The sequence below is a fragment of the Delphinus delphis genome, chromosome X, assembly GCF_949987515.2.
Source record: "Delphinus delphis chromosome X, mDelDel1.2, whole genome shotgun sequence".
Classification (NCBI taxonomy): Eukaryota; Metazoa; Chordata; class Mammalia; order Artiodactyla; family Delphinidae; genus Delphinus; species Delphinus delphis.
Genome location: NC_082704.1, coordinates 12,703,380 through 12,724,200, shown reverse-complemented (window position 1 = coordinate 12,724,200; position 20,821 = coordinate 12,703,380). Strand labels below are relative to the sequence as shown.

The following is a 20,821-nucleotide window of genomic DNA, read 5'->3' as shown; positions in this document are numbered from 1 at the left end:
GAAAAAAAAAACCTTTACGTAACTTTTTTTGCCGGGAGAGAAGACTGCGAAGCACATTTTCCAGGAAGTGTGGGCTGCGACGATTGTGCGCTCTTAACTAATCCTGAGTAAGGTGGCCACTTTGACAGTCTTCTCATGCTGCCTCTGCCACCTTCTCGGTCAGAAGACATCATTTCAACTCGAACGCAGCATGATCGAAACGTACAGCCAACCTTCTCCCCGCTCTGTGGCCACTGGACCACCCGTCAGTATGAAAATTTTTATGTATTTACTGACTGTTTTTCTTATCACCCAGATGATTGGGTCAGCGCTTTTTGCTGTGTATCTTCACAGAAGATTGGACAAGGTAAGATGAACCGTAGGCCTTTATTAACTAAATTTGGGGTTCTTATAGATGTGTGGGTTGGTTGGTTTTAGTTCTACCCAAATGATGGACAATGGTAAGAACCCAAATAGATAAGTGGTCTTGTGGCGCAGTGGTTGTGGGCTAGTTAGTGAGATGTTCTACTCTTTTCTCTGGTCAAGAACCTTGGCTCTGGAGTCAGACTGCTGGGTTCAAATATTGACTCGGTCCCCTACTAGTTCTGTGATCCCAGGCAAGTTATTTGCCATTTCTATGCCTCAGTTTCCACATTTGAGAAATGGGGATGTTAATGGTACCCACCTCATAGATTAAATTCAAGCTAAGACCAGAGCCAGGCACAAAATAAGCACTATGTAGGCATGAGCTATAATGATTTGCTAAGGTTTTGCTTAAAAAGTAAACTATTTTTTTTTCTGATGGAGACAACTGTTTTTCTTCTAAATCTCCAACTAGACAAGGAAAGCATCAATCTGAGCTGAAAATGCATAGTTTCAGGTTAGCATAGACATGGGTAAGTCCCTGAAAGTGGCGTTCTCTGTATAATTCTTCAAATGCTGATTGTAGTTGCAAGCTGCTCAGTTTCCCGCTGAGATGTTTTACGTTCTCAAACGGTTGGACATACAGAACAAAAGAGTGGAGGAAGTTAGCAGGTCGTTCTGCATTCTTAAGAAAAATAACCATTAGGATTTATCCTGTTTCCATGCGTTTACCCACCTCCACTCATAAGCATTATTGGCTGTGTTGAAAAAATCCCAATCATAGATGAAAAGGAGAAATTTGGTCCATTACTTGGCTGTTCCTAAAAGTCTAGATGTGGGAATTGTGGATGCACAGCATCTGAAGACTGCGTTTTCTCAGGGATGTGCGAGTGGCCATTATCGGGATGCCAATCTTGAATTAAGACCAGGAGGTTATCTATTGGGAGAAGGTGGAGCTGGAACAATTGAGGCAATTCTTGGGTTACCCAGATTTCAGGTTTCACTGCTGAGAAAAGAGCAGGGGTCTGGGTCTGCTTGTTTGTTTGTTTGTGTTTGGTCTGCTGGGCTCTGCCAATCAAATGCCTGGACATAAGCCTAGCCTCTAGGGGAAATACTGACCTGGGTAGATTCAAGTTTACCCTGGCACTTGGGTGTTCTCTTAATGACAGTGAAAGCCACCGGCTAGCTGGATCTTGTTTTGAATCTAAAAATGTAATCTGAATATAAGAAAATAGCACAGAATTAGTTGATTAAACAAGTGAATTCCATCTATTTACTTATTCTAAGACATTGGAAAATAAAATATCTCATTACCTTTGGGAATGAAAGATGATTTCTTTAAAAATGAAAATGTTTTCTGCAAATACTAAACTTAAAAAGAGAGAGATGTAATTAGAACTCAAGTTATTGATACACATTGCAAATTACCTTCACCAGAGCACTGCAACACAAACACTAAAACTAAGTGGGCAAATTAGCTCAGCAGAAAACTATTTTATAGACTGTGTTTATAATGACCAATCATTACTGAAGCAATGGGAAATATGACCATTAGAGAATGTTGCTGCTACAATACACGGGAAAAAGTACCCTTTGTGATGAAATTTCATTAGAATAGCTGTGATTTCTACCTAGCATTGCAGACCACATGACATTTTCTTTGCTGGCTTTTGTAGAGTTTTTAAACTGCTAATACCAGATATCAGTAATCCAGTATACTAACTTGTTATTATGCCCCGTTTATATCTGCAAAGTCCTCCTCATGTCGTTGAGGCCATGAAGTGATTGTAGAGGCAGACAGAAGTACAATGTCTCATGTCCCTGTTATTTCATAAATAGATAGAAGATGAAAGGAATCTTCATGAAGATTTTGTGTTCATGAAAACGATACAGCGTTGCAGCAAAGGAGAGGGGTCCTTATCATTACTGAACTGTGAGGAAATTCGAAGCCGGTTTGAAGACCTGGTCACGGTAAGGACCTCAGTTGTTGGGAAAAGTGTCACTGAAAAGTTTTGGTTGAGAAAACCTGCTAGGTTGGGACACTAAAACGTGACCATGTAAAATTTAAACATGTGTTATATATATACTATAGATGCATATCGCCATCATATGTACATACATGTATATATGGGTATGTGCATCAAAAAAACAGAAATGAAGCCAAAATCCTACGGTTAAAAGGGAAAGGAAAGTTGGAAGTGTGCTCGTCGAAAGGAATGCCCTTAAGAAGAACAAAAGTGACTCTCTCTGGGGAAGATACACACTCTCATGGGCACATTCACACATGCACATGAGCTCAGACATGCAGATGCCTCAGGGGAAAGGATGAAGTCTACCAAGTTTGTTTTTTGCATTTTCTTATCTTTCCATCCAAACCTTGATGCCTTCCCACTGTGGACCCAGGGTCTGGTCCCCATTTCCCAGAGAAGCGATAACCATTGGCCACTGCAGCGTTGTCAGGCCACAGGTTAAGGGTTTGCCTTTACTGGGGGCGGTGGGGACTTCTGAACACTGATAGACTCTAACATATGAAGGAACGCTTCTCTCATGATGGGATTTCAGGTGCCATGTAAGTGAAATCTTTTCCTTTTACTGTGAGGAGAGGTGTGGGCAATTGGCGATGGACTGTCTCAGTACCGCTCGAACCAGACCCTGTATCATACCACCTGCTCATGGAGTCAGTCCCCTCTAGGGCCAATCAAGACCTGAGGCAGAAAGTCTGAAGCCTTCTAGCCCAACAGACTGGTGCCCAGCATGAAGTAACTGCAGTGGCCTATGATAGGTACCTAAAGCAAGAGTTTCTAGACCGTTTACTGAGGACATGCCCACAACATTAATTCCATCGCTGTAGACAAGGGGTCTAGGAGCTCTTTCTCCAGAAGAAGAACAGCAAGAAGCCTTTCTGCCTGTTTCCCCCTCAGAACACTGAGTCAGATACCTTGGGCCCTCCGGGGACTTGGGGGTCGTGACTAGGAGGCCGCATCCAGGCTGAGGGCGGCGCTGTGCCAGATGGGTGGGTATCTGGAGAAACCAACAGGAGTTAGCTCTCACATGTGGATAATATGTAATTAACCTGGGAGTGAAGGACCTGAGAGCTTAGTTCTGAGCTTATTCCTGTCCTCCTGTACTGTCCCCGGTGTGTCATTTTTAATCCAGTAGTGAGGACTCCGAAAGCTTATTCCTGGGTCACCTACGGGGATCTGAATGAAGCTCAAATCTCTTGCTGGCTTTTAGGTTCTTTACACTAATCTATGTTTTAGAGAAAGACTCCTAACTCTTTATTTGCAAGGCCTGAAAACGATTTGAGTTTCTCTAGTTCTTCAAGGCTTCTGGCCAGTATTACAGGGTATTGGAAGGTGTTGCAAATTTAAATGGGAATAAAGCCACTTTGAGAACAACGCTTAATAATCCAAGTAGCATATTTAATGTGCCAGGCTGTGTGACCTTGAGCAAATGACTTCACCTCTCTGGGCCTCATTTTTCTCATCTATCCAATGAGAGGGCTGAGATGATCTGCCAGGGCACTACCAGCTCTGACATCCTGTAATTATGTGATCAGACTTCAGTTACCCGCAAAGGCAGTGAGAGTGGCTGTTGGTGTCTTCCCTCCCTCCCTCTTTCTTACTGAGAGTTTTACATTTGTACTGCCAGTTCCTCATGGCTGTATTTCAGGTTGGATATGTAAAGCTTCCCAAATCAGCTACCCAGGACAAAAGTAAGGAAGAAAGTCAGTTTGGCCTCTTTGCTTATGCTTGCATGAAAAAAGTGACAGCTCCCAAGTTTCATACTCTGGAAAGGCAGACCTTCTCAGGCATGTCCGCCAGGGCTCCTTCCGTGCAACAGAGGAAGCCCCTTGCCTCCAGTGCTGCGGGGTGGAGTCCGAGTCAACGTCATCTGCGCCAACGATGCGCACGACAATCAGACACAAAGTACTCCAGCTCCCCAGTCCTGTTCCAACGATTGACCCCCGTTCCAATATCTATTCCCCGAAACTTCTCATTCTAAAACAATATTTTGGACTTTTTTTTTTAACCCAACAGGCCAACTACAAAATAACCCCCAAACTGGATTATTTATATTCTTAGCTAATGTTAGCAGCCTTTCTTTCTGGGTCACAGTCTGACTGGTCCAGAACAACCCAAGGCCTGAATCACAGGAAGGGGTCTTCGAAATCATCAGATCCAATTATCAACCCAGAGCTGCTTCTTCTCCCCACAGCCGCTACCCAGAGGTCACTCAATCTCTGTTTGAACACCTCTAGTGACGGGGAACTCATTATTTCTTGAGGCAGGTCGCACCAAGCTGTCACTCTGGGTGGAAGATGGGATTCGGGGCTGATGTTAGAGTAGATGAAGGCGGCATTTTAAATAGTATAATTACACATTAAAACTTTCTCCCTCCCCCCAGCTCCCTGCTAGAATGATCAGTCCCATGATTGTCTGCTCGCCAATGCCCGAGGTGTCTTTGATAAGGTCAAAGCATCTCCTTTTCGAGTTAAAGGTCAAGCTATCCAACCCTGCCACATGGAGTTCCCACTAAGAGAGAAATAACTAATTCCAGATTTTCTGAAAGTCAACTTTCAAAAGTCTTTCAGTTGAGGTGGGGAGTGAAGCAAGAGGGGTAAAAAGGCTCTGGGGAGTGTGGCTGGGGCAGAGTTCACAGAAAGGCAAGGCCGGGTGCATAAAGGGCAAACTTTGCTGACTTCACATTTTCATGTTGGCCAAGCCCTGACACCAATGCAACCACCTAGCCTAAAAGTATCTCACCTTCGATCACCACACTCCATCTTTTGAAAAGACACGAAATATTCATTTGTTTGCTTGTTATCTCACAAACATTTTCCTGTTGCAGCACTTTCACACTGCCACACTTCAGCTCAAGTGGAAAGTTGAAGCTCTGGGCCCCGTGAGAGTTTTGAGGCGCGGGCCCCCGGTTAGGCTCCATGACTTACACCCTCACATCTGGCACTCAAGCCGAGCGTACAAGGAACCCCTCAGCAGTAACAACACTAATACCTTATTGGGGAGGAACGAAAAGGAAGGGCGCTGTAGAAAATTGATTCCAGGAACTGGAAGGCACACAGGACTTTGATTATCAGAAGACGTGAAAATACTATTGCCTTCCTTATCTGTGCTCAGAGTACAGCGTTAAGCCCAGCCTCGGAACGTGATCTCAGTTTCTACTGTCGGCTTCAACCTCAGATTCCTTGGGTGACCTCATGCCTGCCCGTTAAGCCCACCGTGCCTTTTATTCAGTATCTTTAAATCTTTAAAACGGCAACAGCAGCCTTTATTACCTTCCAGTCTGTGTAGATGGTACTCTCTGCTATAGCTTCTTTAAGTGCCTCTAGCCTTCCTGCAGTTGCTAATGAGAAGAAACCCCTTAAGAAGTGCTGCGTTTGGCTTGGAATGGAACATCAGCCGCATTGGGAGATTACCTGAGTTTCCTATACGCGCTGATGATTCTAAGTAAGAACGGGCCACACAAGGCAACCAGCAACAAGAGAATCTCTTCAGCCCATTGACAGGGACAACAAAAATTTTTTTTAAAGTCTGAGGATCTTTTCATAGTCTGGGATTTCTTCCCAAGGTCAAACTTACTATTTCCATTTCCTAAGAGATTTCAGACCAGTTTTATTCTAATAGATACATACCATGGTTTATGTTAATAATATTCTATATACCAGTTCCCAGGGTAGAATCTGCTCCCCATTCAGCATTATTTTACTCGTCAAAGCCAGGGAGGTTGGGGTCATAGGAGGGGTCAGGATGGCAGTCATTGGTCTGGAGAGAGCACTGGAAGATAATAAAGCCCAGATTCTGTTTCCAGGTTCACCCCTGGGCTTTCTGGGCTGTCAGCTCATCTGTCAAAGCCATGGGCTCCTAATCGGTAGGATGGAATTAATGACAGGACCTGAGTCTATATGATAATCTTCACCAGAAACAGGCAACAGAGTAATGGCAGGTGCCAAATGAATGAAACCTCCCTCCAAAGCCCCCGCCAGGGTTCCTGTCAAAATGACCTTTTGCCATGATTCTTATTTTAGGGTATAATGCAAAGCAAAGAAGTGAAGAAGAAAGAAAAAAACTTTGAAATGCACAAAGGTAGGTTGCTCTTTACCATTTCTATAAATACTTAAAAACTAAAAGGAAGCTTTAGGCCGATCATACTGAACAACCCAGTGTTGGATCAGGGAACCTGTAGCCCTGGAAATAAAACAGGAACACAATTGCCACATCAATACCTTCTCTGGTGCCTGTGATTTAGAAAGGAGTTGTATGGACATATTTATAGTGAAGCCTGTGTTCCTTTAGTGCTGACGATACCAAGTATGAAGAAATCACATTATTTTCAACACCTTAATCAAAGCAACCAAACAGCCTAGTACCACCTACAGAGGATAAGATGACAAGACGGTCAGCATTTGGTAGCGGTGTCATTCATCACTCAACGAGAACAGTTTTTTCATGGGGAAACACGGCCAGGGGAGCCTCGGAGACCCAGGAGTGATTCAGTGTGACAGCGCTGTTCTTTGCCCTGTTCTTGAGGTCAGAGCATCTCAAACATCCCAGGGTTGGAAGGGACCTTGACGGTTCTCAAATCCTGCACCATCCCCGGATCACGAATCTCCTTCACAACAGCACTGACCATTGACTGTCTGATCAAACATGCCTAGACACCTTCTAGCTCATAAAGCAGCCTGGGCCATCTCTGAAAAGCCCTAATAATTATAATAATAAGATTACTCTATACCCGAGAGAAGGCTTTTCTCCTCTGGAGTTGACATTTGTTCTTATAATCTCCACTAACTGAATCGAGTTCTGCTCTTTGGAGCCATACTAAAGAAAGTATATAATTCCTCTTCTACACAGCAGCTGTCCATATGTTGAAAACAACAGTCATGGCCCCTGAGCCTTTTCTTCTCCAGGGTAAACCTTCTCAGTGTCTCCCACTGTTTCTCCTATGACCCTTTCCAGGCTTTTTCTTGTCCTCGTTTAGGTCCTTTTCTGGACACACTAACTTTCTCTGTTCTTTTTAGAATGTAGCACCCCAAACCAAATACAATAATGCCTGGAGTGACCCAAGCAGCTGAGTATGGGGAAAATGGAGTGTTGGTAGATGGGTGTTGTTAGATAAACTGCTATAGCACAAAGTCAGCGTAAAAGATGGTATGGCTTGAGTAAATTTAATACACACAAAGAAATACATACATACATACAGAGATACAGATACTGTTTTCTGAGGCAAAGAGCTTGCTTTAACCATTGGTTTGGATGCAAAGGGTCACCTGATTTCCATGAAGGCGTTGCTTTCAGAATGACTGTAAATATGTTGAGTGGTACCATGTTGTCTGTTAATTGCTGTGAAATTTGAGGAAACAGTTCATGTGGGTGCTGCCTAGCAGTCTTTGGGAAAATGATACACTTAACAAAGCTGGTCATTTAGGTCATGCAGCTTGACTCGTTATTCATAGGACACCTACAAAGTGTCCAGCTCCAGGCTCATTACTGGAAAAAAAAAACCAAACCAACTTCCACACCATGTCTGCACTTAGGAGATTCAGTATGTGTAATTAAGGAGCAAACCTTTTACATGAGCAACAATTAGAGGTAGATATAACACTGTGGCCAGTGCTTGACCAAATCAGACACCATAAGCATTTTACTAGCTAAGTGTGCAGACACGACCTCTGGGCCCACTAAGATGACCAATGGATGGGAGTTGTTCTTAAAATCAAGATTCAAAATGTGTTTAATGAAGATCATTTTCTTTAGCCTGTGTCAGTCTATGTAAAGCGGAGTCAAGTACTGAATGACGATTGGAAGAATGGGCTCGGTGTAAAGAGCCGACTCAGTTGTTCAGATTTTAGAAACCAACATTCCCCTCTGGTTTCGAGCGATTTCAAGGCCATCTTATCCTTCCTTTCACATAACCTATTTAAGTACAGTCTCTGTGACCCAGCTGCAGAACTAGACCAAATCGTTCTGTGGCCAGTTTTGTGTTTCTTTGGCCTGACAGTTGGTCTTTGGTTTCATCTCAGGTGATCAGGATCCTCAGATCGCGGCACATGTCATCAGTGAGGCCAGTAGTAAAACAGCATCTGGTAAGTCCGAAGCATCTGAGCATCAGCCACCCGAGGGGGAAGGCCAGGAGGCTAAAGCAAGGCAGCCTAACAATTAGGCTCCCGTCTTCCTCCGGGGGCCAATTTACAAAGCTACCCAGACATGCCTCGTGCACTTGCCCTTGTCTTCAAAGTAGGCTCAAATGCACAGATGGGACTTGAAGGGACAAAAGGAGGTGGGAAGCAATCCCGATGTTCTCATTAGGTTCTTGCTCTGTGGCTGATTCTAAATGATGAATTACTGGGTGGAGGGACCATTATTCTGATAACACGGAAGAGATGGCACGTAGTGACCTGCTAACTGGGAGCATCCCTCGTCCTAACCCCTCTTCACTATATGCAAATGGGCCTCAAGGGGTATTTCCTGCCATCTGCCAATCCCTGTATGATTAGCCCCAGCTTCACTGGGGCCAACCTCAGGGAAATTAAGGGTAAAATCATTCTGCAAAGATCAATAGATGCCAGGATGTTAGATTTTCCAATGAAGTAACAACAGACGACATACTGTAATCTTTTCAACTCTCAATGATTTTCTTTCCGTATACATTCTGCCATGATTCTAGCCCTTAGATTTTTTTCCCCCAAATCTGTACCTCACGATAGCTGGTGTTGGACAATATGGCACATCTGATAAATGGATGGAAACATGCACACTAGCATAAAATCCCCTGTCTACATAAATGCAGGCCAAGAGCATCAGAGCAGTCTTTGAAAACTTTAACACAGCGCTCTGGAGCGGAGTTCTAAGCAGTGTGTGTGTGTGTGTGTGTGTGTGTGCGCGTGTGTGTGCGTGCATGTGTGTCAGAGAGAGACAGAGATATAGAGAGAGACACAGAGAGAGAGAGGAAAGGAGATAGGACCTCATCCTGGAGGTGGCTTGGGCTTCTCAGTGGGCATAATGCATACGTAGTTATCCTGGATCATGGTACAGGAGTAACGAGCACTGGATAGAAAGTTGTTGAACACTGAGATTTAAGAAGCATGACTACCACTTGCTGGGTGACCTTGGGCAAGTCCCTTTACCTTCGCAGCAGTTTCCTGTCTCACTTCACAGGGTGACTCTGAGCATCAAATCAGCTAATATAGAAGAAAGTTATTCTGTCAAGCGCTATAGAAACGTAAGGTGTCATTCCTTAGCTACTTCACTGCAGTTTAGCTGTCAGAAGAGCAACATAAAGCCCTTTTTGATAACATTTACCCCACAATATTTAATAATTCTGCCAAGTACCCCTTTCTCATAAAATACACTTATGGGAGAATATCACAACCATATCTGGTATGTCCAGGGTGGTCATCCACATGATACAGTCTCATCCAGAGTGGATGGATGCCAGCAACAGAGACACCTCCTAGAAGAATAGCTCGCCTTGCATACATTTCACAATGCTCACATATTCTGCCGAAAGGCCCATGATGACTGTTGGTCCTAGCATGGTTGACAGTTCGCATCACAGTATGTCTGCAGGGGATCAGGTGAGAAGAAAGTCACATTTCTTACCTCACAAGCCTCTCAGATCTACTTGGTCACGCTGCTCCAAACTTGCCCTACATCTCACAGCAAGGATGAAAATTAGGTAAGGACTTACAAAGATAAACTTTGTGGACTCAAAGATAGGGAACCTGCCCGTGTTTTCTCAATCAGATGGTCCAAAAGCGAAAACATCATAATGAAGCATTTCTAGAGTGATCTGGAGGCCCAAGAAATGTCAGGCATTGCAGGATGCCTTTCCTAATTACTAAAGGATGAGTCTTAGCAGGTGGGGTCTTGCACCCTGATAGGCCTAAGAGCACCAAATAGGAGCTCAAATAAAAGCCCAAGGAAGCAAATGCATCGATACTTTCACTTCTCCCCACCCTCCACCCCCGGCAGTCTAGCTGTCTGTGGGGGCTGAGATTTGAAATCGGCTGCACACACTACTTTGAACCCAGTCAACATCTCAGGCGAGAAAAATGGCACATTGTTGGTGGGTACTTCGGCTTAGCCACAAGAATACAGGCACTTTCAAGTTGGTGGCGCCCACTACAATGGGAGATCAAAACACACAGTGAAATGACAGGTTTATTTTCATACTTCCTTGCCTAATTTTAGTCCCTGCTGTGGGAGGCGGATCGGGTTTGCTAGAGCATGATCAGGTAGGAAGAAATGGGGTCTTTTCTCTGTGCTGAGCTGAGCAAGAGAGATCGGCAAGTCTTCGACTTGGGAAAATTCAAGGAAAGCGAGATACGAGTTACTATTAGCAAGGACTTTGAGTATTTTGGAAGGCGTGATTTATGACCTGGGATTTCTAAGTCATTCACATTCTTTTAAGTTCAAGGGCAAACTGGCTTTAAGAGCTCTCAAGGGGAGAAGGAAACTCACTGGGCTCTGTTACTTGAGTTAATCTTCACATGTCTCTGAAATAGGCTGTAATATGAGCCCCGTGTTACAGGTAAGGAACTGAGAGGCTCAGGGAGATTGACTTGCCCAAGCTTAAATAAGGCCTGGATGGGAACCCAGCTCCGTCTGACTGTGCAACCCATGCTGATCGGTCAGCCGTGGCTCCTCCATAGACTGAGGGCTGGATGGGTCTTTCAGAATCCCTGACGACCCAAACTTCCACTCCTATGTGAAGCCAGTCTCCAACACGAAACCATATCGTCTGTTAGAATCTGAATCATGTGCGCTCCACCTGACCACGGTTTTTTCCCCTCTCCATTACAGTTCTCCAGTGGGCCCCCAAAGGATACTACACCCTAAGCACCAACTTGGTAACCCTCGAAAACGGGAAACAGCTGGCCGTGAAAAGACAAGGACTCTATTACATCTACGCCCAAGTCACCTTCTGTTCCAATCGGGAAACTTCGAGTCAAGCTCCATTTATAGCCAGCCTCTGCCTAAAGTCCCCAGGTGGATCGGAGAGAATCTTACTGAGAGCTGCAAATACCCACAGTTCCTCCAAACCGTGCGGGCAGCAATCCATTCACTTGGGAGGAGTCTTTGAATTGCAACCGGGTGCTTCGGTGTTTGTCAACGTGACTGACCCAAGCCAAGTGAGCCACGGGACTGGCTTCACGTCGTTTGGCTTACTCAAGCTCTGAACGGTGTAAGCTGGCAGGTTGCGGCTGGGCTGACGCTGGCTGTCTTCACAATCCAGCAAAGCACTTAAGACCGCCCCACCGCAGCCCGTTGGACTGCCTATTTATAACCCTAGGATCCTCCTCATGGAGAACTATTTATTATACATCCCAAGGCATGCAGGGCTGCAATGAGTGAATTACCGGGCGGAGGAAACCCCTGTTCCATAAGAGCTTATATTCTGAAGCAGCAACCCCACTGATGCAGACATCCAGAGAGTCCTATGAAAAGACAAAGCCATTACACACAGCTCGAATTCTGAGTAAACAGCAGAAAATTAGCCAAGTTTAGTTTTGTTTCTTTGCGTGCAGTGTCCTTCAGTGGAGAATGTATTTGATTTCTCAGTGAAGATGCCGGAGGGAAACGCGGAGCCTCAGCTCACATTCAATTACGGTGGATTCTGGGTCCCTGCGGCCACGATGGAGGTGGGGCAGACTTTAGAAAGTATAATGCAATGGAGAACCGAAAACCCTGCTCCCCGCCAGTCACCCTGACACTCATTCGCATCCTTTCTTTCTCTCCTACACACACACACACACACACACACACACACACACACACACACACACACACACACACACACAGAGTCAGGCTGTTGCTAATCAAGTATCTTATTTCAACCCTGTTCCTATCTCCACCACTGTCGATGGGGTAGGCGGGCAGAGGGGCAGCTCTGAGGCTTCCCACTCCTTCCAGAGAAATGACTGGATTTAAAGGAAATCTATTGTATCTACCTGCAGTCCCCATTGTTTCCAGAGTGAACTGGTGATTATCTTGTTATTTATTTTTTGAATAATAAAGATCTCTTAACATTATTGTGGTTACTTAGCATCTGAAGCCCCAGGCCAGGGGGGAGGGGGATCACTTGGAGGGAATGTTCCCAACCCTTGTGATACTTTCAGAAACTTGGTTCTGAAGCTTGTAGCACCACAAAATATCTTGGTGACAGCACACTCCCTGGAAGGCTGTGATAACCTTTGATGGATGACAGGAAAGCAGAGCCAGTGAAAAACCTGCTCAGGAAAGGTTGCAGAGGATTGAAAAAAGGCTGGGCTTTTTCTTGATTAATCACAGCTAAGCGAAGCTTAAAGAGAAGCAGTTGCTCATCTTTTTAATAGCTGTCAAGGCGGTTCCGCCTTAGGTGAGAGGACAGGGAACTGGGACAAACTGAAGGGAAGCATTGGCCTCTCAGTCTTGTCACTTCCAGTCGAGGGGTTTTTCATGTAAGAAGCCCAGAGTGGCTTCGTCATCCTTACCGGTAGGGGGCCCTTCTTAAGGCAAATACCACGTGTCCAGGCAGAAAAATATGACTGTAGCAATAAGACAGGGGCATGAGGAGAGTTGGGGGCAGCTCTACGGCCGCTGGCCCTGCTCTTTGGTCCTCGGGATGGCACAGTCCCTTCCTGGCTGAGTGACTTCGAAGGCCTTAGAGCATGAATTTCTAACACAAGGCTGAAGTCGTGCTAGACAGACTTGCTGGGCTGTGTATGGATACTTTCTCCAACAAGAGAACTTTGGTCTGAGCCCTCGTGACATTTGTGGATTCGAGGACTCAGTCAGGGATGTGTCCACAGTGCGATCTTGTCCTCTGGAGCAAAGATCCTTCTTCAGCGTTGCCCTCGGCACGGGAGACTTGAAGGAAGGCGGGCAGCGAGCAGACACTGCTCATGACGTTCTCACAGGTAGGCCAGGACCCGGTCTAGCTGATGGGAGGGCTTGGCCCAGTCCCGAGGGAAGAAGACAGTACACAGGCCATGAATGTCCCTCCCTCAGGGTAGCTAAGCGCCCACTTTGGAGCACAGCCATGGGTAGGCAAGAGGGTCATAAGAAGGGAACTCATGTCCAGCCTGGACAAACCTTTTATAGTCTTTACACACTCACATCCTCTGTTTAAACCTTGCCCCTGCACTTCACGCCCCCTTCTTCTTCTTTGGAAATCATTATCTCCCAGACCATCTCTACCTCTAGTAACCATGTGGCTATGGCTAACAATATCTGTTATCAGAAGGAATGCTATAGACGCAGAAACAAATTTTCTAGGTGAGCTCCTCTGCTCCCATGCTTTCTGCTGCCCTCTACATGCCAGTTCCCGCAGCCCCAGCCCAGAACTTTCTCCTAAGCTTCAGGTTCACATAGCCAAGTGCCTTCAACCCCTCAGACGGCTTCCTCCTGACGTCACCCTTGCCCTTCCCAAGAACTCCAGGGCCCATCCCTCCCTGTCCTACCTGCTCAAAGGGGGCTGTCTCTCCCAGCGCATGGGTTCAACGACCCCCTTTGTGCTACTGACGTTATGCCTTTAGTCCTGACCTGCCCCCTGGAGTGTGTCCCCTTCTGCCCGCATTTCCGAATGGTGGGCCCAGGAGTCAAATCCAAGGCATCCAAATGGAACCCTTGATCTCCCCACAGCCCACGATGGGACCCACTTTCTGTGTTGCCCATTCCGGTGAAGGGCAGCCTCACCCCCCACCCCTGCTTCCTGAGCCAGAAACCAGGCTTGACTCTTCACTGCCCTCCCTCCCACGTCCAGTCCTACCAGCCCAACACATCAACCTTATTTCTTAAATACCTCTTAATCTACTTCTTTCTGTCTCCACTGTCACGATCCTAGTCCAAACTCCTGTCATCTCTCTTCTGGAAGATTACAACGGCCTCCTAGACTCTCTGCCTCCACCCCGTTCCCTCTCATCCATTCTCCATGTGCGGCCGGAGGCGAGAGCGAATTCTTTTTCTTTTCGGCTGCACCACGTGGCATATGGAACCATAGTTCCCCAACCAGGGATCGAACCCGCGCCCCCTGCAGTGGAAGCAATTCTTAAATACAATTCTGATGTCACCACTCTCCTACTTCTTAACGACCTCAGAATAAAGACCCAAATAATTAACTTATTTCTTCTCCTGCCGATACCTCTCTCAGTGCGTTAAGTTCCAAACCTCAGTTCCTCTAAGCAAGGCTACAAATGCTTTCCTGCCTTAGGAGAGATGGGAATGCTGTTTTCTCTGCTTGTGGCTCCCCTCCCCTCCCCGCTGCCCCCCGCACTTAGGCTCACAGCACTTACAGGGTGGAGGTGTTTCCTCTGATGCCGGGAGCTGCTTCTAACCCAGGAGTCCATGAAATAATTCTGTGTGTTGGTTAAAGCAAGAATTTGCACTGCCTTAGGCCTTTAAAGCAGTCTGGGAGACACAAAAAGGGGACATGATTTTTATTATGTCCTTTTTTTCTGTGAAGCACATCTAGGCTCCACAGACAAGTCATTTCATCTCTTCTGAGCCTCAGTGTCCTCATCTGTAAAGTGGGGATGCTAAGAATACATCCTTTGCAAAGTTTATGAGGATTTGATGAGACCATTCCCAGAAAGCCCCCAGGAACAGATTATCCTATAAAGAGCACGAAGGTGGGTCTCCACGTGGTCCCCAGCACACCAGCCTGCACCCAGGGGCATAGGTAAACAGGATGGCATCTTAAAATGACTGAAACCTCTGAGACCAAGGCGAATGAATGCCTGGCGGCCCAGGTACACATGAAAGGCCTTGCCCATGTCGTAGACCAAAGACCACACCCAATTTGAAGCAAAGCGAAAGCAAAAAAAATAAAAAAAAAAGGAAAAGAAAAAAGGCAAGATTAGAGTACATACCGAACACTAGAGCAGGCCTGTGTGTAGCAAAGACTCTTTCTTATAGTTTCCTTGTCAAAAACGATTAACCATCGGAGGCTGGGGATTGCCAAATTTTTCAGTAGGCTTGAGTAGTTCCATCTTTACGATATTTAGGAAGGTTTAAAAACAAAACTATGATCACTAATTCTCAATCTAGAGGACATCAGCTTATAAACTTCCCCCTTCCAAGATAAACAACAAGGTCCTATCGTATAGCACAGGGAACTATATTCCCCTGATACACCATAATGGAAAAGAATATGAAAAAGAATATGTATATGTATGTATAACTGAATCACTCTGCTGTACACCAGACACTAATACAACATTGTAAATCAACTATACTTCAATAAAATAAATTAAAAAAAAAACTTCCCCCTTCCATACCGCACTTCTCTGAGTAACCCCAAGAGGCAATTCAGCAACTTTCAAGAAAACCAGTTAAATATATAGTTGCTTTCCATTCCCCATTCCTGGAGCTCCACTCAGTTATCTGTCATATTTTTCCTGCTAATGTAACCCCACTTAAAATCCAATAATTTTTGATCACTCACTCTTATCCTCTGTACCTCTCTGATGGTAAACCTCTTTGAAATCCAACATGAAACCTTTAACACATCTTCGATCTGATTCACATTATTTATTTATTTATTATTTATTTTTTTATTTTGGTTGCGCTGGGTCTTAGTTATGGCACGTGGACTGTTAGTTGCGGCATGCGGACTCTTACTTGCAGCATGCATACAGGATCTAGTTCCCTCACCAGGGATCGAACCCCGGCCCCCTGTGCTTGGAGCACGGAGTCTTACCCACTGGACCACCAGGGAAGTCCCTGATTCACATTTCTTATTACTAGGAGTTAAAGACTTGGTTTTTCATCCATTCACCCACCCATCCAACACTGATTGGGATGATACATTCTGTGCTATGCACTTGATGGATATGATCCAGTCCCTGCCCTCAAGTAGCTTACGGAATGTTGCATCACAGGTGTGCAAATGTTGAAAGCCCAGCGTGAATGCCGCAGCGGGGGTCAGGACCAGTGTAACAGGGAATACACAGGAAGGACGTGTAACTCGGACAAGCGGGGCAAGGTAGGTGTCAGGAAAGGCTTTCCAGGACAGGCGGCACAGACTGAGTCTTGAGGGACGTTGAGGGGAGGAGGGGCCACAGGGAGGAAAGGAGGACCAGAGGGAGAGCACAGAGCATACGAAAGCAGAGATTGTGAAGCTGGATAAAAGGTCCAGGGGAGCAGCAGCAGGAGTCAGCTCGCAGAGGGCCTTGTGTGAGAAGGAATCTTGGTGTACAGGTCAAACAGCACATGCTGAAGCCCAATCTAGGAAGAGCCTTTGTGCTTATTTGGCAGACAGAAGCTTCCCTCTGAGCTGCTTGCCCAGAGGGGCTGGCTCTACAGCTTGGCCGAGGTTGCCTGCTTGCCAAGAGCTGGGTCAGACTGGACCCTGCAGGCCTGGAGGCTGCTGAAAGCTTAGAAGCCCACTGGCCTTCCGCTATTGGCACCAAGGCAAGTCTTCACAATTCTTCCAGACAGAGAGCAGAGACCCCAAATTATGGGGAAAGTTGGCTCATTCAATAAATATTTCTTGAGTAGGTTCTACGGGCTTGACCCTGTATGAGGCCCCGAATTTACATGGATGAAAGGAGCCTATTCCCCCCTTTTAAGGTAATTAACATTTAGTGTGGAAAAAGACACAAGCAAATAAAGTGCAGCGTGATGGAGTCTGGATTCCCTGAGGAGGCAACGCTCGAGCTTTTTTTTTTTTTAATTTATTTGAAAATTATTTCAAACGTACAGAAAAGTTGCAAAAATAAGAACAGTACAAATAAAAAGTGGTTTCTGAATCATTTGAGAGTAAGTTGTGTACCTCACGGCCTTCACCCCTAAATACTTCAGCGTGTATTTCCTAAGAATAAAGATATTCTTATTTATAACCACAGGTACAGTTATCAACTTCAGTCGATTTAACATTGATATTGATCTTCCATTTGTATTCCAATTCAGGTAAGTCATCCAATAATATCTTTTATAGCATTTTCCCCTCCAGCACGGGATCCAGTCTAGGGTCGGTATTGCATTCGGTTGTCATGTCTCTTTAGTCACCTTTAATCTGGAACATTTCCACAATCTTTGTCCTTTTTTTTAATATAAATTTATTTATTCATTTACTTCTGGCTGCGTTGGATCTTCATTGCTGTGTGTGGGCTTTCTCTAGTTGCAGCAAGCGGGGGCTACTCTTCCTTGCAGTGCGCAGGCTTCTCATTGCGGTGGCTTCTCTTGCTGCGGAGCACAGGCTCTAGGCGCGTGGGCTTCAGTAGTTGTGGCATGCAGGCTTCAGTAGTTGTGGCTCGGGGGCTCTAGAGCACAGGCTCAGTAGTTGTGGCGCACAGGCTTAGTTGCTCCGCGGCATATGGGATCTTCCCGGACCAGGGCTCGAACCCAGGTCCCCTGCATTGGCAGGCGGATTCTTAACCACTGAGCAGGGAAGTCCACAATCTTTGTCTTTAATGACATTGACTTTTTAGACTAATATAGTAACAATCTGTCCCCTTTAAAAAAAAAAGTGTTCCTTATTTTGAGTTTGTCTGATGTTTCCTCATGATTAAATTCAGGTTATGCTTTCCTGGATGGAAAACTACATAAACGATGTTGTGTCCTTCACAGCATATCACATCTGGAGGCACATGACAGCTGTTTGCCTCCCACTGTTTTTTTTTTAATTATTTAATTTATTAATTTATTTTTGGCTGTATTGGTTTTTTGTTGCTGCTCACGGGCTTTCTCTAGTTGCAGTGAGCGGGGGCTACTCTTTGTTGCAGTGCACAGGCTCCTCATTGCAGTGGCTTCTCTTGTTGTGGAGCATAGGCTCTAGGTGCACAAACTTCACTAGTTGTGGCATGTGGGCTCAGTAGTTGTGGCTCGCAGGCTCTAGAGCACAGGCTCAGTAGTTGTGGCGCACGGGCTTAGTTGCTCCACAGCATGTGGGATCTTCCCGGACTAGAGCTTGAACCCATGTCCCCTGCATTGGCAGGCAGATTCTTAACCACTGCGCCACCGGGGAAGTCCCTGCCTCTCATTGTTGATGTGAATTTTGATCACTCAGTTAAAGTGCTGTCCAATTTCCCCACTCTATCTAGAGTTACTATTTTCCACCTTGCAACTAGTAAGCACTCTTTGGGAAAACACTTTAAGACCATACAAGTAACTTGCTCGTCATCAACGTTTCCCTCTATATTTTAACACCCAGTGATAATTTTTGCCTGAATCGGTCTTTACTATGATGGCTGCAAAACGGGGATTTTCCAACTCCAGAGTTCCTTCCACGTTTACCAGTCAACCCTCAGCATGGTACTGTAAACAAGAGCCTTCCCTTTCTCCCCACTTACTTATTTATCAATATGGACACATAGATTTCTACTTTTTCCAATGTTTTCAAATTCATTACTGTATTTTCGTGCTCAAATTTTCCCTTATTTGGCCAGTAAGAGCCTCTTCAAGTTTGCACCTGTGTCTTTGTAACATGCCCCTATCATATTTCTGAGCATTACTTTCTGGCAGAACAAGATGTGCCAGGCTCATCTTGTACCTTTCCTGCCTCAGCCGTAGAATCGGCCATTTCTCCAAGGAGCCCTCATTCCAGTGCAGAGTATAGGGTTTAGAAACCAAGTTCTGGGCACAGCTGTGTTCATTGCTATTAGGATGTCACTTCCCCTAGGAAATGTATGTGTTTAGATGCCTATGTATATACATGTAGGTACTAAAGCTGTCAGCCTTAGCAAATAAAATTTCAGGGTAGGGACTTCCCTGGTGGCACAGTGGTTAAGAATCAGCCTGCCAATGCAGGGGACACAGGTTCAATCCCTGGTCCGGGAAGATCCCACATGCCACAGAGCAACTAAGCCCACGTGCCACAACTACTGAGCCTGCGCTCTAGAGCCCACGAGCCACAACTACTGAGCCCGCATGCTGCAACTACTGAGCCCACGTGCCATAACTACTGAAGCCCATGCACTCTAGGGCCCATGCTCCGCAACAAGAGAAGCCACTGCGATGAGAAGCCCACACACCTCAAAGAAGAGTAGCCCCTTCTCGCCGCAACTAGAGAAAGCCTGTGCACAGCAACGAAGACCCAACACAGCCAAAAAAAAAATTTTTTTTTAAAATTCAGGATACCCAGTTATATTTGGATTTCAGGTAAACATTGAAAAACTTAGTATAAATATATCCCATGCAGTATGTGGGACATGATCTATACCAAAACATTATTTGATGTACAGCTGAAACTCCAATGCAACTGAGCGTCTTGTGTTTTATCTGGCAACCCTAATTCATACATACACACTACATACATATAAATGTACACATATACATGCAGAGATACATATGTACATGCATTTTAGAAATCAGGAGTTCACATAGATACTTGAGCCGACTCTAAATGGAAAGGAATGAATTTGCTTGATGGACAGGGATGGGAAAGGGATTCTAGGCAGGGCAAATGGCATATTATGGGACTTAAAAGAAATTCAAGGAGATCCAACTTTACTGAGTGTGGCGGGGAGTAGCAAGAGATTAAATTTTTAAACAGGTGAATGACATAGATCTTTTAGATAATCATTCTACTGGCACCAAAGAGGCCAGACTATTGGCACCCAAGAGGCTAGACTACAAGAGGCAAAGAGATGCATTAGTCTGAGGGAGAGATGATAAGCATCAAAAATAGGCAACGGAGGATGGGGAGAAGTTCAGGGGTTACAACAGAGTTAAAAATTTTAAGACTTGATGACTAAATGTATAAAGGGTTAATGTATAAATTTATACAGGGTTGAGGGAGAGGAAGGAATAAAGGACAATACTTGTTTTTCCGGTTCGGGCAACTAAGTGGCCAGGGGTGCTATGTACTGGGATAGGAAACATTGGAAGAGCAGATCTAGGACTACGAATGAGGAGTGCAGTTTGGGACATGCTGAGTTTGAGGTGCTGTAGGACGTCCAAGCTGAGATGTCCACAAGGTAGCTGCATCCATGGGTCTGGAGCTCAGGAGAAAAGGTCAGGATGGAAAAATATGGACCAGGGAGTCATCTACACTTTGATGAATAAAGTTATAGGAATAGACAAGGTTGTCTAGGAAGAGGCTATAGAAAGGAAGAGAAGAGGCAAAGAGTGTCAAGGATCAGCAACATTCAGGGGACAGGCAGGAGGTAGATCCAGCAAAGGAGACTTTGGGATGGTCAGAAAGGTTGAATGAACGCCAGGAAAGCTGGGATCATGAGAGCCCAGGAAGGAGAGATTTATCAAGGAGGCAAGGGTCAGAAACTGCAGAGAGGTCAAGATGGGTATTGAAAAGCGCTCCCTGGATTTGTCAGTAAGAGCTCATCAGTGACTTCAGGAGAGTAGATGGCCGAGGTAGAAGCTGACTTGGCAAGTACCAAGTGCAGAGGAGGAGATGCAGTAGCAAGAGCATGGTTTCGAGAGGCAGACGGACCAGGGTTTCAAATCCCTGCTACACACATACTAGCATATTGTTCAACCACTGTACCTTGGTTCACCTGTGAGATGGGGATAACAATAGT

General features: G+C 45.5%; 2 protein-coding genes across 2 annotated transcripts in view; both read left to right on the top strand.

The window, feature by feature from the left end:
• The window catches only part of LOC132418498 (N-alpha-acetyltransferase 11-like), a 581,283-nt gene that overhangs the window by 354,857 nt on the left and 205,605 nt on the right, over positions 1-20,821 (top strand). The window lies entirely within an intron of this gene.
• CD40LG (CD40 ligand) lies at positions 191-12,317 on the top strand. The gene is made up of 5 exons (XM_060001979.1): positions 191-346; positions 2,182-2,313; positions 6,389-6,446; positions 8,384-8,446; positions 11,166-12,317. The coding sequence occupies exons 1-5, from the start codon at positions 191-193 to the stop codon at positions 11,540-11,542; spliced, it is 786 nt and encodes a 261-aa protein (XP_059857962.1). The 3' UTR covers positions 11,543-12,317.